At 46.7% G+C, this 16513-nt stretch overlaps 1 protein-coding gene across 3 annotated transcripts in view; it reads left to right on the top strand.

Annotated features, from left to right (window-relative positions):
• Positions 1-16513, top strand: part of PALM3 (paralemmin 3) — an 88832-nt gene that overhangs the window by 48963 nt on the left and 23356 nt on the right. For all 3 annotated transcript variants that reach the window (XM_040346593.1, XM_040346591.1, XM_040346592.1), the window contains exons 2-4: positions 6604-6655; positions 11626-11706; positions 12361-12482. In XM_040346593.1, the coding sequence (XP_040202527.1) occupies positions 6611-6655; positions 11626-11706; positions 12361-12482 (248 nt within the window). In that variant the 5' untranslated portion in view covers positions 6604-6610. The remainder of the gene's footprint in view (positions 1-6603; positions 6656-11625; positions 11707-12360; positions 12483-16513) is intronic.

The following is a 16513-nucleotide window of genomic DNA, read 5'->3' on the forward strand; positions in this document are numbered from 1 at the left end:
GCACACCTGGCACACCCTGTGCGCACGTCTATGCCTATGATGATGAGATTATCGGACGAATGATCGTCCCTTTTTTCTTTTTGCATGCTGGTATCAAAAATGAAGAGGTTACTAAATTTAAGAAAATTCTCATACAACTTCGGAAGTGATGTAATGTATTCTTTTGTTTCTGCGCATGCGTGGTTTTGCTTTTCATTTTTTTTGGACAAATACTGTACTTGTAGCACTACCTCTGCAGGGGCTTCTTGTAACTGTCTCCCCTATTCCTGCGCAGCCAGGCACTTTAGAATCTTTCGCTTGCATCCGGACACAAGAAGTCAGTCTCTGGGCTTTACTAGGGGTAAGAACTTGGATGGGGTAGAGGGGTTATGAGATGCCCAACTTAATGATAAATGAATGGGGACAGCTTCCATCCTCTGTACACAAGGATCCTGGACTGTTTTTCCTTCCTAGACACCTGGGACAAGGGGTGGGCAGGAGGGCCTGGCTGCCCTGGGCACAGTGGTATCATGTGGGGGGGGGGGGAATTTGGGGGGCAGGAGTGGGTAAGAATTGTTCTAGGAGGGGAATTTGGGGGGGGGGGGCTGCTAGGAGTGGTGATTTAGGGTGATTTGTGTTGGAAGGGGGGATAGGGAAAGAGGACTTGTGCTAGGCGGGGCGATTTGTGCTAGAAGAGGTGATTTGGTAGAGGGGAGAAAATTGTGCTGGGAGGGAAATTTTTTCTTATTTTTTTTGGGGGGGGGGGCAGGTATTTGTGCCAGGAGAGGGGTTTTGTAGTGAGGGGGCGGGATTTGAAGGGGAGAGTATTTGCAGGATTTGAAGGGGTGATTTGTTTTTGAGGGGGGGAAGGGATTTCCGCAGGGGAAGCAGATTTGTTATGGGAGTGGGGAAAATGTATGCTTAGAGGGTAAGTATGGAGATTATTGCTCCCCCTTTTTTTGGGGGGGGGGGGGTCCAGAAGACCTTGTCCCAATACTGTAGACACCCACAGTCCTTAAAGAGGAGGTCTGGGAAAAATAAAAACAATTAAAAGCCAGCAGCTACACATACTGCAGCTGCTGGCTTTTAATAAATGAACACTGACCTGTCCTGCTGTCCCTCAATGTCGGCAGTAGGGTTCCCGCCGTGAAGCCAAAAGGCTACACTGCCACCGCTATTGCGGGTAAGGGAACCCAGCAGTGTAGCCTTTTGGCTTCACGGCGGGAACCCTACTGCGCATGCGCAAGGCCCCGCTCCTCTCTCCTATTAGCCTAGCGGCCAGGGGAGGAGGAGGAGGGAGCCCCACAGTGACGTCACGGCCGTGGCCAGACTCCCGGGAAAGTGGGAAAGGATACCGGTCAAAGACTGCTCAACTACCAGCTCTCCTGGCAGCTTGTTTACCAGCACACCTGGCTGCTCCAAAGATCTCCCAGGGCAAGGGATAGAAAGGGTTAGGACAGTGCTGTACTCCAGAAACTTGGCTACATGTCACAGTCTCTACCCTTATGAATCCCTGGGTGTGCTGATGTATTCACTCTGTCCCAGAGGCGGACTGACCATTCGTGCACTTGGGCACTGCCCGAGGGCCCCATGCCACTAGGGGGCCCCATCAGGGTTTCCAGGCTCAGTAAAACCAGGGACAGTATGTAAAAATCTTTTTTATTTTACATCTGTCCCTGATATGTCTGAAACCGACATGCTTTTGATGTGAAAATCCTGAGATTTTAGCTTCCCCCGCCTCTGCACTGCCTCCTGGCATGGTGGCCATCTCTAAGCCTGGGGGCCCCATAATCTTCTATTTTACAGGGGCCCCATGAGTTGTCAGTCCGCCCCTGCTCTGTCCTCCTTGCTTCCTGTTGCTCCTTAGGCAAGATTCCTTCTCAAACTGTATGGCTGATCGGATCCTCTTAAGTCAGCCAAGCCGAGCCTGGAGGCAGAGCCCCCCAGACCCAGGGATTCCCTCCTAGGCCACTGACAGCCTCCTCAGCACTCCATATTCCACCCAACTCCCGTGCTGGCTAGGCTATCCCATATTTAAGGGCTGATCCATCCACCTTGACAGGACATTCTGCCTGGGGATTGGTCAGATTTCCTCAAGTATGCAGATCAGGACCTCCTGGCCTCCGCCAACTAACTTCCAGAAGCTTCTTCAAGCTTCTAGATCCAGAGGGAGGTACCAGAGATGCCCTCTGTAGAGCCATTCAGCCCGACCTGCAGTAACCTGACTCAATTTCTGACTCCCAAAACTTACCATGAGCCATAAGCTTACATTTGCCTACACTGGCACTAGAGTGTGCTACATACTAGTTAAACGAAAATTGTTTGTTCTGCTCTCATACGAGAAATTTGAGTGTTTGTCCCTTTGGATAATTTTGCATGAACTGTCATGAAAGTGGTATTTTTTCCTCCGATTTTCTGATTATGTGTTTTAGGCATAAGTCTGATTTAACCCTACAACTTCTTGGTTGCAATGAGCAGATGTCACTACTGCTTAGTACAGTGCTATGGAAATACAGTGTACCACGTATGTCTGCACTCAGACCTGACCCAGACATTCTGCCTCCAGAAGAAGACCATTAATAATAGGGATGAGTCAATGTAGTAAAGATGATAATAATAATAATTTTCTGACCAGAATTCCACCCAACCCGACTGTCCACGAGACGATCCCAGTGACTATATGAATAGTGCTTGCTACACAAGTATGTTACAGGAAATGATCAGACACTGAGGACATACTAGAAAAGATGGTGGACACGTTACAGGAAATGGTCAGACACCGGGGATATACTAGAGAAGATGGTGGACACGTTACAGGAAATGGTCAGACACCGGGGATATACTAGAGAAGATGGTGGACACGTTACAGGAAATGGTCAGACACTGGGGATATACTAGAGAAGATGGTGGACACGTTACAGGAAATGGTCAGACACCGGGGATATACTAGAGAAGATGGTGGACACGTTACAGGAAATGGTCAGACACCAGGGATATACTAGAGAAGATGGTGGACACGTTACAGGAAATGGTCAGACACCGGGGATATACTAGAGAAGATGGTGGACACGTTACAGGAAATGGTCAGACACTGGGGACATACTGAGGAGATGGAGGACATATTACAAGACATGGTCAGACACTGGGGATATACTAGAGAAGATGGTGGACACGTTACAGGAAATGGTCAGACACCGGGGATATACTAGAGAAGATGGTGGACACGTTACAGGAAATGGTCAGACACCGGGGATATACTAGAGAAGATGGTGGACACGTTACAGGAAATGGTCAGACACCGGGGAATGGGATATACTAGAGAAGATGGTGGACACGTTACAGGAAATGGTCAGACACCGGGGATATACTAGAGAAGATGGTGGACACGTTACAGGAAATGGTCAGACACCAGGGATATACTAGAGAAGATGGTGGACACGTTACAGGAAATGGTCAGACACCGGGGATATACTAGAGAAGATGGTGGACACGTTACAGGAAATGGTCAGACACTGGGGACATACTGAGGAGATGGAGGACATGTTACAAGACATGGTCAGACACTGGGGATATACTAGAGAAGATGGTGGACACGTTACAGGAAATGGTCAGACACCGGGGATATACTAGAGAAGATGGTGGACACGTTACAGGAAATAGTCAGACACCAGGGATATACTAGAGAAGATGGTGGACACGTTACAGGAAATGGTCAGACACCGGGGAATGGGATATACTAGAGAAGATGGTGGACACGTTACAGGAAATGGTCAGACACCGGGGATATACTAGAGAAGATGGTGGACACGTTACAGGAAATGGTCAGACACCAGGGATATACTAGAGAAGATGGTGGACACGTTACAGGAAATGGTCAGACACCGGGGATATACTAGAGAAGATGGTGGACACGTTACAGGAAATGGTCAGACACTGGGGATATACTAGAGAAGATGGTGGACACGTTACAGGAAATGGTCAGACACCGGGGATATACTAGAGAAGATGGTGGACACGTTACAGGAAATGGTCAGACACCAGGGATATACTAGAGAAGATGGTGGACACGTTACAGGAAATGGTCAGACACCGGGGATATACTAGAGAAGATGGTGGACACGTTACAGGAAATGGTCAGACACTGGGGACATACTGAGGAGATGGAGGACATGTTACAAGACATGGTCAGACACTGGGGATATACTAGAGAAGATGGTGGACACGTTACAGGAAATGGTCAGACACCGGGGATATACTAGAGAAGATGGTGGACACGTTACAGGAAATGGTCAGACACCGGGGATATACTAGAGAAGATGGTGGACACGTTACAGGAAATGGTCAGACACCGGGGAATGGGATATACTAGAGAAGATGGTGGACACGTTACAGGAAATGGTCAGACACCGGGGATATACTAGAGAAGATGGTGGACACGTTACAGGAAATGGTCAGACACCAGGGATATACTAGAGAAGATGGTGGACACGTTACAGGAAATGGTCAGACACCGGGGATATACTAGAGAAGATGGTGGACACATTACAGGAAATGGTCAGACACTGGGGACATACTGAGGAGATGGAGGACATGTTACAAGAAATGGTCAGACACTGGGGATATACTAGAGAAGATGGTGGACACGTTACAGGAATGGTCAGACACCGGGGATATACTAGAGAAGATGGTGGACACGTTACAGGAAATGGTCAGACACCGGGGATATACTAGAGAAGATGGTGGACACGTTACAGGAAATGGTCAGACACTGGGGATATACTAGAGAAGATGGTGGACACGTTACAGGAAATGGTCAGACACTGGGGATATACTAGAGAAGATGGTGGACACGTTACAGGAAATGGTCAGACACTGGGGATATACTAGAGAAGATGGTGGACACGTTACAGGAAATGGTCAGACACTGGGGATATACTAGAGAAGATGGTGGACACGTTACAGGGAATGGTCAGACACTGGGGATATACTAGAGAAGATGGTGGACACGTTACAGGAAATGGTCAAACATGGGAGGAGACAGAGGACATGTTACAGGAAATGGTCAAACATGGGAGGAGACAGAGGACATGTTACAGGAAATGGTCATACACTGGGGACATACTGGAGGAGATTACAGGAAATGGTCAGACACAAGGCCCCTTTCACACCTCTGCTTTTTCATTCATCCGCTTGCAGATGAAAAAGGGACATACATTGGTCCCTATGAGATTGCGGGTGTCAGCGGATGAACATCCGCTGACACCCGATCTCGTCCGCCTCCGCAATGATCCGATTCTCCAGATGGAAGAAAACCCTATTTTTCCTTCCGTCTGCGGATCAGATGAACACGAACATGCGGAGAAAAGACAGGGCGGTCCCTGCACAGTGTGTGGGGACCGGCCTGTCATCCGCCAGCTCAGCGGGGATCAACGGAGCGATCCCCGCTGAGCATATGGAGGCGGATCATTACTTATCCGCCCCGTGTGAAAGGAGCCTAAGGGACATACTGGAGGAGACGGAGGACATGTTACAGGAAATGGTCAGACACTGGGGATATACAAAAGATGGTGGATATGTTACAGGAAATGGTCAGACACTGGGGACATGGAGTGGAGGAGACGAAGGACATGTTACAGGAAATGGTCAAACATTGGGGACATAGTGGAGGAGATGGATGGCATGTTACAGGAAATGGTCAGATAGTGGAGCAGACGGATGACATGTTACAGGAAATAGTCAGATACTGGAGACATACTGGAAGGGACAGGGGAGTTGAGGAGAAACCCCAGATAAGACGTGATGTTCTCTTTTTTTTTTTTTTTTGACTTTTATGCCACGTACACACAATCCAAATATTGTACGAAAAATGTCGTCCGAGGAAGAATCGTCCGACAATCGGATCGTTGGTACAGGGCATCTGTGAGCCGATCATGACAGTTCATCTGATATTATTTTATCGGACATGCACGAAAATTTTCCTCATATCGTACGATTTTCGTTTGGTCAGTACAGTTGTCGTCCGAAAATACAACACAAATACATTACAACACATGACATCACTTCCGATTTTTTTTTTTTACTGTTGTACGAGAATTTTCGTGACTTTAGCAACCTATTTAATTTCTACTTGCGACTAGTAAACGGAAAAAGTCTGTCGTCCAATTTTCGGATCGTGTGTACGTGGCATTAGAGTTGTGTCTGTAAGGCCTGCTTTGTTAGGCCTGCTTTGTGTTTTGCTGCGTGTTGCCATGGAGTAGTAGGAAGTAGGAAGTTAGGTTGTGGGGGGTTGGGTGTGACCAGCACAGCTGTTTTAGTACATCTCGCTCTTGTTCTCTGCCCCTCAGCAGGCCAGCGTGAGTATAGCACAGCCTGACTTCTTATAGCAGCCATGGTAACATGCACATGAAATGGGGAGGGGGCTTAGTGTTATGAGGCGGGACTTAAAATCTTTGCTCTGTGCAATCATCTAATTCACCTGAATACAATAAATCGAAGATCTGGTGCACATCTAGTAAATAGAAGAGTTTTGTGGCAGGAAGAGGCTGCAGCAGGCGCTCTCAGCTGTAACAGGAAGTGGTGACACTGTGTACCGTTTCATACATGATTATTATTTTTCTTCTACAGTGTCAAGATGGAGGAGACTCAGATCTACAGCCAGCGCCTACATGGAATCACGGTAAGTAAAACATGTCAAATTTGTCCTGCGACTGGTGTGCTTTAAAAGCATGCATTTAAAAAAAAAAAAAAATCAGTGTCTTTAGATTCCTGTCTGCCAGCATGCACCTGTAATGCCGCGTACACACGATCATTTTTCGGGTTGTAAAAAACAAAGTTTTTCAGGCTCTAGAAAAAACAACGTTTTTTTCAACTTGATCATTTAAATGGCCTTGCCTACACACGATCGTGAAAAAAAAATGCTCTAGGAAAGCGTGGTGACGTACAACGCGTACGACGGCACTATAAAGGTGAAGTTCCATTCAGATGGCGCCACCCTTGGGGCTGCTTTAGCTGATTTTGTGTTAGCACATTCATCAGCGCGAATCGTCTTTTACTAACACAAAATCAGCTAAAGCAGCCCCAAGGGTGGCGCCATCTGAATGGAACTTCCCCTTTAGAGTGCCGTCGTACGGGTTGTACGTCACCGCACTTTGCTAGAGCATTTTTTTAAAATGATGGTGTGTGGACAACGTCGTTTTAATGATGAAGTTGGAAAAACTTTGTTTTTTTTCATGCCGAAAAATGATCGTGTGTACGCAGCATCAGAGCATTTTTCGGGTTCTGAAAAACGGGCAAATTTTTTTTTTTCGAACATGCTCTTTTTTTTCACGATGTTTTAAACGTTGTCGTTTTTTTCGGGTTGCAAAAAATGGTCGCATGTGGGCTTTAACGACGTGAAAAATCCGCGCATTCTCAGAAGCAAGTTATGAGACGGGAGCGCTCGTTCTGGTAAAACTAGCGTTCATAATGGAGATAGCACATTCATCAGCGCGAATCGTCTTTTACTATCTCCATTATGAACGCTACTTTTACCAGAACGAGCGCTCCCGTCTCATAACTTGCTTCTGAGAATGCGCGGATTTTTCACGTCGTTAAAGCCCACATGCGACCATTTTTTGCAACCCGAAAAACGACAACGTTTAAAACGTCGTGAAAAAATAGAGCATGTTCGTAAAAAAAAATTTTGCTCGTTTTTCAGAACCCGAAAAATGCTCTGATGCCACGTACACACAATCATTTTTCGGCATGAAAAAAAACAATGTTTTTCCAACTTCATCATTAGAACGACGTTGCCCTCACACCATTGTTTTTAAAAAAATGCTCTAGCAAAGCGCGGTGACGTACAACACATACGACGGCACTCTAAAGGGGAAGTTCCATGCGGATGACGCCACCCTTGGGGCTGCTTTAGCTGATTCCGTGTAAGTAAAATAAGTTTTGCGCTTTTCTGTCTGTTACAGCGTGATGAATGTGCTTACTCCATTACGCATGGTAGTTTTACCAGAACGAGCGCTCCCGTCTCATAACTTGCTTCTGAGCAAACGTCGTTTTAGCCCACACACGATAATTTTTTACAACCCGAAAAACAACATTGTTTAAAACGTCGTTAAAAAATGCAGCATGTTTGAATTTTTTTTTATTTTGTCGTTTTTCAAAACCCCGAAAAATGATGTGAAGCCCACACATGATCATTTTAAATTACATAAAAAAAAAAACGTTTTTTACAACCCGAAAAATGATTGTGTGTACGCGGCATAAGACTTGGAATTGTGACTCAAAAAAACGCACCAACAACTCCCTGCAAGTGCATTTTTTTTTATGTGTTTTCCATTCATTTCAATGGGGCGGTGCGTTTTTGGTGCCCTTTTTAACCATGCACCAAAAATGCAACAGACAGGATTTTTTAAAACGCACCCATAGCACATTGGTGTGAAGAGTTCCACAGGATTTAAAGTGGAGGTTCACCCAAAAAACTTTTTTTTTTTTTAACATTAGATTGAGGCTTGTTTTGTCAAGGGGAATCGGGTGTTTTTTTTACAATCAAAGCAGTACTTACCGTTTTAGAGAGCGATCTTCTCCGCCGCTTCCGGGTATGGTCTTCGGGACTGGGCGTTCCTACTTGATTGACAGGCTTCCGACGGTCGCATACATCACGTCACGATTTTCCGAAAGTAGCCGAACGTCGGTGCGCAGGCGCCGTATAGAGCCGCACCGACGTTCCGCTTCTTTCGTCTACTCGTGACGCGATGTATGCGACCGTCGGAAGCCTGTCAATCAAATAGGAACGCCCAGACCCGAAGACCATACCCGGAAGCGGCGGAGAAGATCGCTCTCTAAAACGGTAAGTACAGCTTCGATTTTAAAAAAACTACCCGATTCCCCTAGACAAAATGAGCCTCAATCTAATGTTAAAAAAAAAATTTCGGGTAAACTCCCGCTTTAAAGGATACCTTTTTCATGCATTTTTGTTCCACCTTTAAAACACCAAAAACGCATCAGAAATTGCTCAGTGCAGAAGAGTTTACTCTTTGGTCACTAACACAGCCCCAGAAAAGTGTATCTAAAATCAAAACTTTTTGTTTTAATTTTGGATGGACTAGGAAAGTGTTAAAACCTTTTGAAATCCTTTTTACTGTCCCCGTTTGGGAGATTTTCCTTCACTTCCTGTCTCCGAGACACAACAGATTGTGAAAGGAGAGCTCTCCAAAAGTGAGAAGGAATCCCTTCTTAGACAGTTATCACTGGAACAGATGTCCCAAAGAGAGGTCACCCCGTCACCTCTTATTCTGGTTACAACTGCAATATTTTGGATTTACCTTTTTATCTTGGTCACAATGGGCAAAAAGGACAAATAGTGTTTTTTTTTTTTTTTTTTTTCCCCAAGCAGAGACACAGGCAGCCATAATAAAAATGTGACAGAGGTTCTCTTCCACATTCCACCCAAAACCATAAGCGTATCTACCCTAGGCTGGAGGGCTGTGTGTTTCTAATGCTGCACACAGTGTAGGGAGACACAACTCTAGTCTCTGCATACAAGTGTAGCACTACCCCCGTAGGAGCTGCTGGTTCTTTTTTTGGGTGGCACGTTACCTCTGTATTCTCGCTGTCTAAGGTGAAAGGAGGGAGTCTGAAGAATTCCAATGTCCACACAATACACTTCTTTTTCTTGGATTTATTTGGGAGAGCTTCAGAAGAAAAGAAGGATGAGGGGTGGAAAGGTAGGTAGGTCCAGGTGTATAATCAAAGTAAGGAAACACTCCTGTTTCCAGCAAACAGTTCTTATCGCCACTCTAGCCAGAGTGGGCGTTACTCACCCGGATAGGTCCCTCTCACTGGCCTAGCAGCCGGGATGGCGCGCAAAGCAAAGTACAGTCTCTGCCACAGACCTTCCTTTGTAGATGAGACACTTTCGGTCCGGAATCCCCTGCCACAGGATTCAGCACCCGGATCTCTTTAGCTTGACTTCTTTAGAACTTCTTTTAGACCCGACAGGCGACACTGTCAAGCCTCTCGGTGTGCGGTGCATTCTTTAATAAAGTTTCCAGGCCTTCTCCCAAGATACCAGCCTCTTGCATGGCCCCCTCCAGGATAGGTCCTCCCCTGGCTTCCTTCATCAAGTGGCTTCCTCCCTCCAGGACGGGCAGCACAGGATCACCCTTTCAGCACAGGCCCCAGCCAGACAACTGGGCCCACAAACGAAGCCGCAGCCCCAGGCCAACGTGGTCCCGGAACCAGGATTCAGGACGTGCAGGCGGGCCACGAGGCGCGGGCGGACGACAGACCCCACACCAATGGCGTCTGTCTCTTAAAGCGGAGGTTCACCCTAAAAACAAGTATATACCATTCAATCCAGCATACTGCCGACATGTATTGTATGCTGTTTTTTTTTTTTTTTTTCGGTTTACATACCGTAGTATAGGTATTCCCCCCGAACCCCCCCCCCCGCTTCCGGGTAGTAAATCCCGCGGGAGTGGGCGTTCCTATTCAGAGACTAAGTGATTTGACGTATGACAAAAACTTCCCCCCCCCCCCCCCCGGCGCATAATGTGCGTCACCAGTTTCCGAAAGAAGCCGAACTACGAGTCGGCTCTATACGGCGCTATACGGCTTTTTCCGGAAACTGGTGACGCGCCTTTTGCGCCGGGGGGAAGCTTTTGTCATACGTCAATCACTAAGTCCCCATTCACACATAGGCGTTTTGTCGCCTGTAATGTGACGCCGCTGCCGCCAGAGGGCTGGAAACACATTGCCCTCTATGGAGATGGTTCACATCTCCATGCCGGACGCCTGTCGCCTGAAAAAAGGTCCCGGACCTTTTTTTCAGGCGGCTTTTCGGCGTTCGGGGACCATCTTCATAGAGGGGCACATCCTAGGGGCACATCTAGGCGGACAATCGCGGTGTTTTGTCACCGCAAATCGCGGTACAAAACGCCGCTATTTGCCGCCGCAATTCGCGGGACAAAACGCCGCGATTTCGTCGGCCTAGATGTGAATGGAGCCTTAGTCTCTGAATAGGAACGCCCACTCCCGCGGGATTCACTACCCGGAAGCCAGGGGGGGGGGCAATACCTATACTACGGTATGTAAACCGAAAAAAAACCCCCAAAAAAACAGCATACTGTTCATGTCGGCAGTATGCTGGATTGAATGGTATATACTTGTTTTTAGGGTGAACCTCCGCTTTAAGTATCCTCCCCCAGCATGCACAGCGGAGCGACCACTTCCACTGATTTGTTACTGAAGGGAACACTCAATACACCTTGACCTTGCTGCTGCCACCCTTGGCCTGGCGTGGTAATGACACCCCCAGGCGAGCAATGGTGGATACTCTCAGCACAGCCATGGCTGGAACAGAGGCTAAATTGCCCATAATTACTCTGGTCTGAGCCAAATAACAGCTCAGACCCCCACTAAATTTAAAGCAGCGCCTGTTCAACAGGACCAGGGCGCTACACAAGGGTGGCTGCAAGAGAAATGGGGGAATCTGAGACTTGAAAGCTGTGGCAGGGGTCATAGCACCAGCTAAAACTTGAACACGGGCAGGGACTAAAAGTTAAACTATATAAATACCCGTAATAAATAAATAATACACCATAAAACCTTTTACATGCTGGACAGACGATCTGATTTCTTGCATTGCTGTGACAGGAGAAGCGCAGGATCCTGAGTGAGGTGGACAGAATCCAGAGGGAGCTCGACCAGCAGAGAGTTAAACTGCAACAGTTAAAGGTAATGAGACAAACTGTCCGTGTTCTGAGATTCTATTACAGGTGTGTATTTTGTACCTTTTGTGATGTGTGTGAGTTGTACCTCCATTGTTGTCCCTGGTTAGTCATGCAGCAAATTTGGTCACCATTTCTTGCTTGGTCATGGACCAAGGATCTTCTTGTGGTGTTCAGACATAGACCAATGATTTCTGGTTTGTGCCCTAAAAAAAAGAAGCCTATATATTGTACACGCCAGGACGCCCGGCTGTTTTAATCACTGTTCATACAGGCGATTGGTGGGGGTTCATAGCATGTAGATTCCTGCTTGTCCACCATGGCACAGCCATCAGGTCCTAGACCAGTGATGGTGAACTTTGGCACCCCAGATGTTTTGGAACTACACTTCCCATGATGCTCAACCACACTGCAGAGTGCACGAGCATCATGGAAATGTAGTTCCAAAACATCTGGGGTGCCAAGGTTCGCCATCACTGTCCTAGACTGTTCCACACTTGTGTCAGAACTGGCAACCCATTTAATTTTAGAATGTTCCTGGTCCCCTTAGAGCTTCTGTTCAGCTTTCCTGTGCTCCTATGTTCCACAAACTACTAGTTTATCCTCCCTCAGAAGTCACAGTGATGGAGCTTCCCTTTTGCTTTTTCCCTCGTGTCCACAGAGAAAGTCCCTACGAGATCGCTGGTTGATGGATGGCCTGGTCCCTACAGCAGGAGTAGAAGCAGAGAATCCATTGAGTGAGACAGAAGGTCATATAAAGGACCTCGAACTACAGCTTGAAAGGTGAGTCCATGGACCATTTAATGGCCCAACGAAGTAGAATTGCAAGAACCCATATCTTTCTACACAGGATTGGTTTGCTTGAGGTTCTTTTTATTCTGAGGACACAAATAAGAAAATTTGTTACTGAATTCCCCCCCTCCCCTCCTTTTATTGGTTGAACTAGATGGTCTTTTTTCCAACCAGATTAACTATGTAACTGGGACCCAAGAAGACACTAAGCCCTGGTTCACATTGCTGCTACTTTGAAATCGCGCTACTTCACTTGAAGTAGCGCGATTTCACAGTAGTAAGGTCCGCGCGATTTCAGCTGCTACTTGGTAGACATTTGTGTGGCTTCATTCACAGATGTCTATTGAAGTCGCACCTGAAATCGGCAAAAGTAGTTCAGGAACTACTTTTGCAAATTGGTGCGGCGCCGTAAAATCGCTATCGCACCGATTGGAACAGAAGTTTCTGGGGGCCGGTTTGGAGCAATCTCCCTCTGTCCCCCCCCCTCATTTGTCCCTCATTTTGGTCTGATCTATATAGTTGTGTATATAAACTGCACTTTTTTATCTTTCAAAAAGTGTTTCCCAGTGCTAAACTTTCATCCAAATTATAAATTGCTGCATTTGTAATTTTTTAAAGCCATTATAAAGGAATAGTAGTGGTAAAAAAAAAAAGCTCTTGTGGATTTAGTTGATAACCTCCCATGGCTTCCAATACCACCTTTATGCCGACGACACCCAGATCTATCTCTCCATTCCTCAACTCACCCCCTCGATCTCCTCATGGATCACAAACTTACTGAATGACATATCGGTATGGATGTCACACCACTTCCTCAAACTCAATCTTTCTAAAACTGAGCTTGTTATATTTTCTCCTTCCATTTGTCCCTCCACACATGCCAGGGTGCTGGGTGTAATCCTTGACTCTGGCCTTACCTTCAGCCCCCACATCCAATCACTGGCTAAATCCTGCCGCCTTAACCTCCGCAACAACTCCAGAATTCGACCCTTCCTGACTAACGACACCACAAAGCAACTTATTCACTCCTTGATTATTTCCCGCCTTGACTACTGCAACTCTCTTCTTAATGGCCTACCCTTACGCAGACTATCCCCCCTTCAGTCTATTATGAATTCTGCTGCTCACTAACCGATCCGTGACTGCTGCTCCTCTCTGCCAATCCCTTCACTGGCTTCCCCTACCCCATCGTATAAAATTCAAAATGCTAACCACAACATAGAAGGCCAATCACAACATCGCTCCCATCTGCAGATATCGCCCAAATCGTCCCCTCCGCTCCTCCCAGGACCTCCTGCTCTCTAGCTTCCTTGTTACCTCCTCCCATGCTCGCCTTCACGACTTCCAGAGGATGGGAGAGGCTCTGTAGAATTTCCTGCACCGGTATGTACGATCAGCCCCTAACCTCTCCACCTTTAGGGGATCCCTAAAAGCTAATTTATTCAGGGAAGCCTATCCCTATCCCTTTAGAATGTAAGCTCTACAAGCATGGCCTACCTGTACCTTCTGTATTGAAATGTACTGTAATTGTGCTGTCCCCCCTCTACATTGTAAAGCTCTGCGTAAACTGTTGGCGCTATATAAATCATGTATAATAATTTAATTATATATATATATATATATATATATATATATATATATATATATATATATATAATTTTTTTTGGCTAACTCTCCTTTTAAGGGGCGTGTCCTGTGCCTACATACGTTTGCCAGTAGGTGCCCCTCATTCCTGTCACAAAATGTTGGTAGGTATGGTATTAATACTTATGGCAACAGGTATAGGACACTGGCAGTAACAGGTGCAGTATCACGAGCAGTAAGAGGCTCAGTAAAAACACTTGCAGTAACAGGAATGATTGCCACTCCACACAGGCACAGCACAGTTCCCAGCTGAGTGCTATCACAGTCCTTAAAGCAGTAGTAAACCGCAAACTTTAAAATAAATAAAAAAAATCCCCTGCAAGGCAATGGCATAATGTGTTAGTATGTATCGCATACTAGTACATTATGAAATACTTACCTTAGAATGAAGCCCTCCAGTGGTGTGCTGCCACCACTGACAGGGCTTTCATCTTCCCCTGGTCTTCCTTCAGGATTTGCTGGCTCCGGTCCTGTAAAGTCGCAATGACCTAACTCCCGCGCAGGGAGTATAATTCCTAATCTTCTAGGATTATCCCCATTAAATTTAGTGGGTACAATGTCCAACGGGTATGGAAATATGACTCAGTGCACATCTTGTGACATGTATGCGTTGCTTAAGCATCCGTTGGTAGGTTGCTTCCTTGGAAGCCCAGGTCCTGAATCTAGGGAGGCAGCTGGCAACACTGCGAAGCATCGACAACTTGAAAGTGAGTTTGGAGCGTACCCATCATGTGCTGGCAGGGGCCAGCACAGAGGCAGGTGGAGATACAGAGGTGCAGGCATAAGAGTAGAGAAGTTGGGTGACAGGCGTAGGGTGACCACGTGTCCCGGATTGCCCGGGACAGTCCCGCATTTTGCCTGTCTGTCCCGGGCACATTCATTCCAGGACAATACAGTGTCCCTGAATGAAACTGACACAGCCACCCCCCGGGCCAATCTGATACCCCCAAAAAAGGCCGCCACATCACCACTTTACTCACTGACAGTACTTGTCCTGGCAGGGAATGCCTGGAGGAGCACACTCCCGCCCCCTGCTTGAGATTGGAGAAATCATAAATCCCGCCTCTTGTGTCCAATCACTGTTCTGTGATTCGTTACAGCACAAGCTGATTTTTGGGAAGGGAGGGTGTCCCTGAATGGTAGTTTGGAAATGTGGTCACCCTAGACAGGCGGGGTAGAGAGAAAAGCATTAGCGAGGCCAGTGTTGAGATGGCACATCCCAATAAGTACACCCTGTTGCGTGATGTTGGGGAAACCAGTCGAGGAGTGGCATTGCTGGAGCAGAGAGACGCCCCTAGCTGCCAGGGGAACAACTCCCCCAGCGAGGACAGGGGTATAGCTAAGGGTAAGGAAAGGCAAATCCTGGTGGTAGGGAACTTAATTATTAGAAGGACAGATGGGGAAATCTGCAACAAAGACAATGATCAGGGCCAAAACTAGGGGGGGGGGGGGGTAGGGAGAACGTTTTTTGTGTCATAAAAAATGACCGTGTGGAAGCTAAAACGACGTTTAAAACAACGTTTTTAAACCCGCGCATGCTCAGAAGCAAGTTATGACGCGAGCTTGAATGGAACAGAGTGCCGCCGTACGTGCTGAACATAACCCGCTTTGCTAGAGCATTTTGAAAAAACGATGGTGTGTAGGCAACGTCGTTTTTTTTTAAATTAAGTTTGAAAAACGTTGGTTTTTTTTCATGAGAAAAAATTACGTTTTTTTTTTCATCACAAAAAACGACCGTGTGTACGCGGCATAAGGCTCGCCATTTCCCAAATGTGTTGCAGGATAATTTCATGGGTCAGTTGGTGAATGCACCAACAAGAGAGAATGCATTACTAGACCTACTGATTACAAACAACGTAGACCTAATCGCGGATGTGAAAATATGGGGAATCGAAGGAAACGGCAACCAAAGGTCAATTGCATTCAGTATAAACCACAGGAAAATTAAGCACAAGGGTAATACAAGGACACTGAATTTTAAAAGAGCCAACTTCCCTAAACTGCGCTCTATGCGGCACGATATTAAACGGGATAAAATCCTAGAAACAAGGAACACTGAGGAAAAAAATGGGAGTGCTTTAAGAACATATTAAAGGTACTGGCCAGTGTATTCCAATGGGCAATAAATATAAAAGAGCTAGGATTAAAGCTGTGTGGCTAAACTCGGCGGTGTAACAAAAACCTTCAGGGCCCCAATGCAAGAAACCATGAAGGGCCCCCCTGACCCCCGGACATGGCCCTTTTCTCCGAGCCCAGTGGCGGAACAACAGGGCCCAGTCACAAGTGGGTGGCTGCATATAAAGGAACCAATTTCTCTATTTCTATACTAGCACTCCTCTTACATTGATCACCTCTGTACCTCTCCTTTCCTCCCTGCA

The sequence above is a fragment of the Rana temporaria genome, chromosome 3, assembly GCF_905171775.1.
Source record: "Rana temporaria chromosome 3, aRanTem1.1, whole genome shotgun sequence".
NCBI lineage: Eukaryota > Metazoa > Chordata > Amphibia > Anura > Ranidae > Rana > Rana temporaria.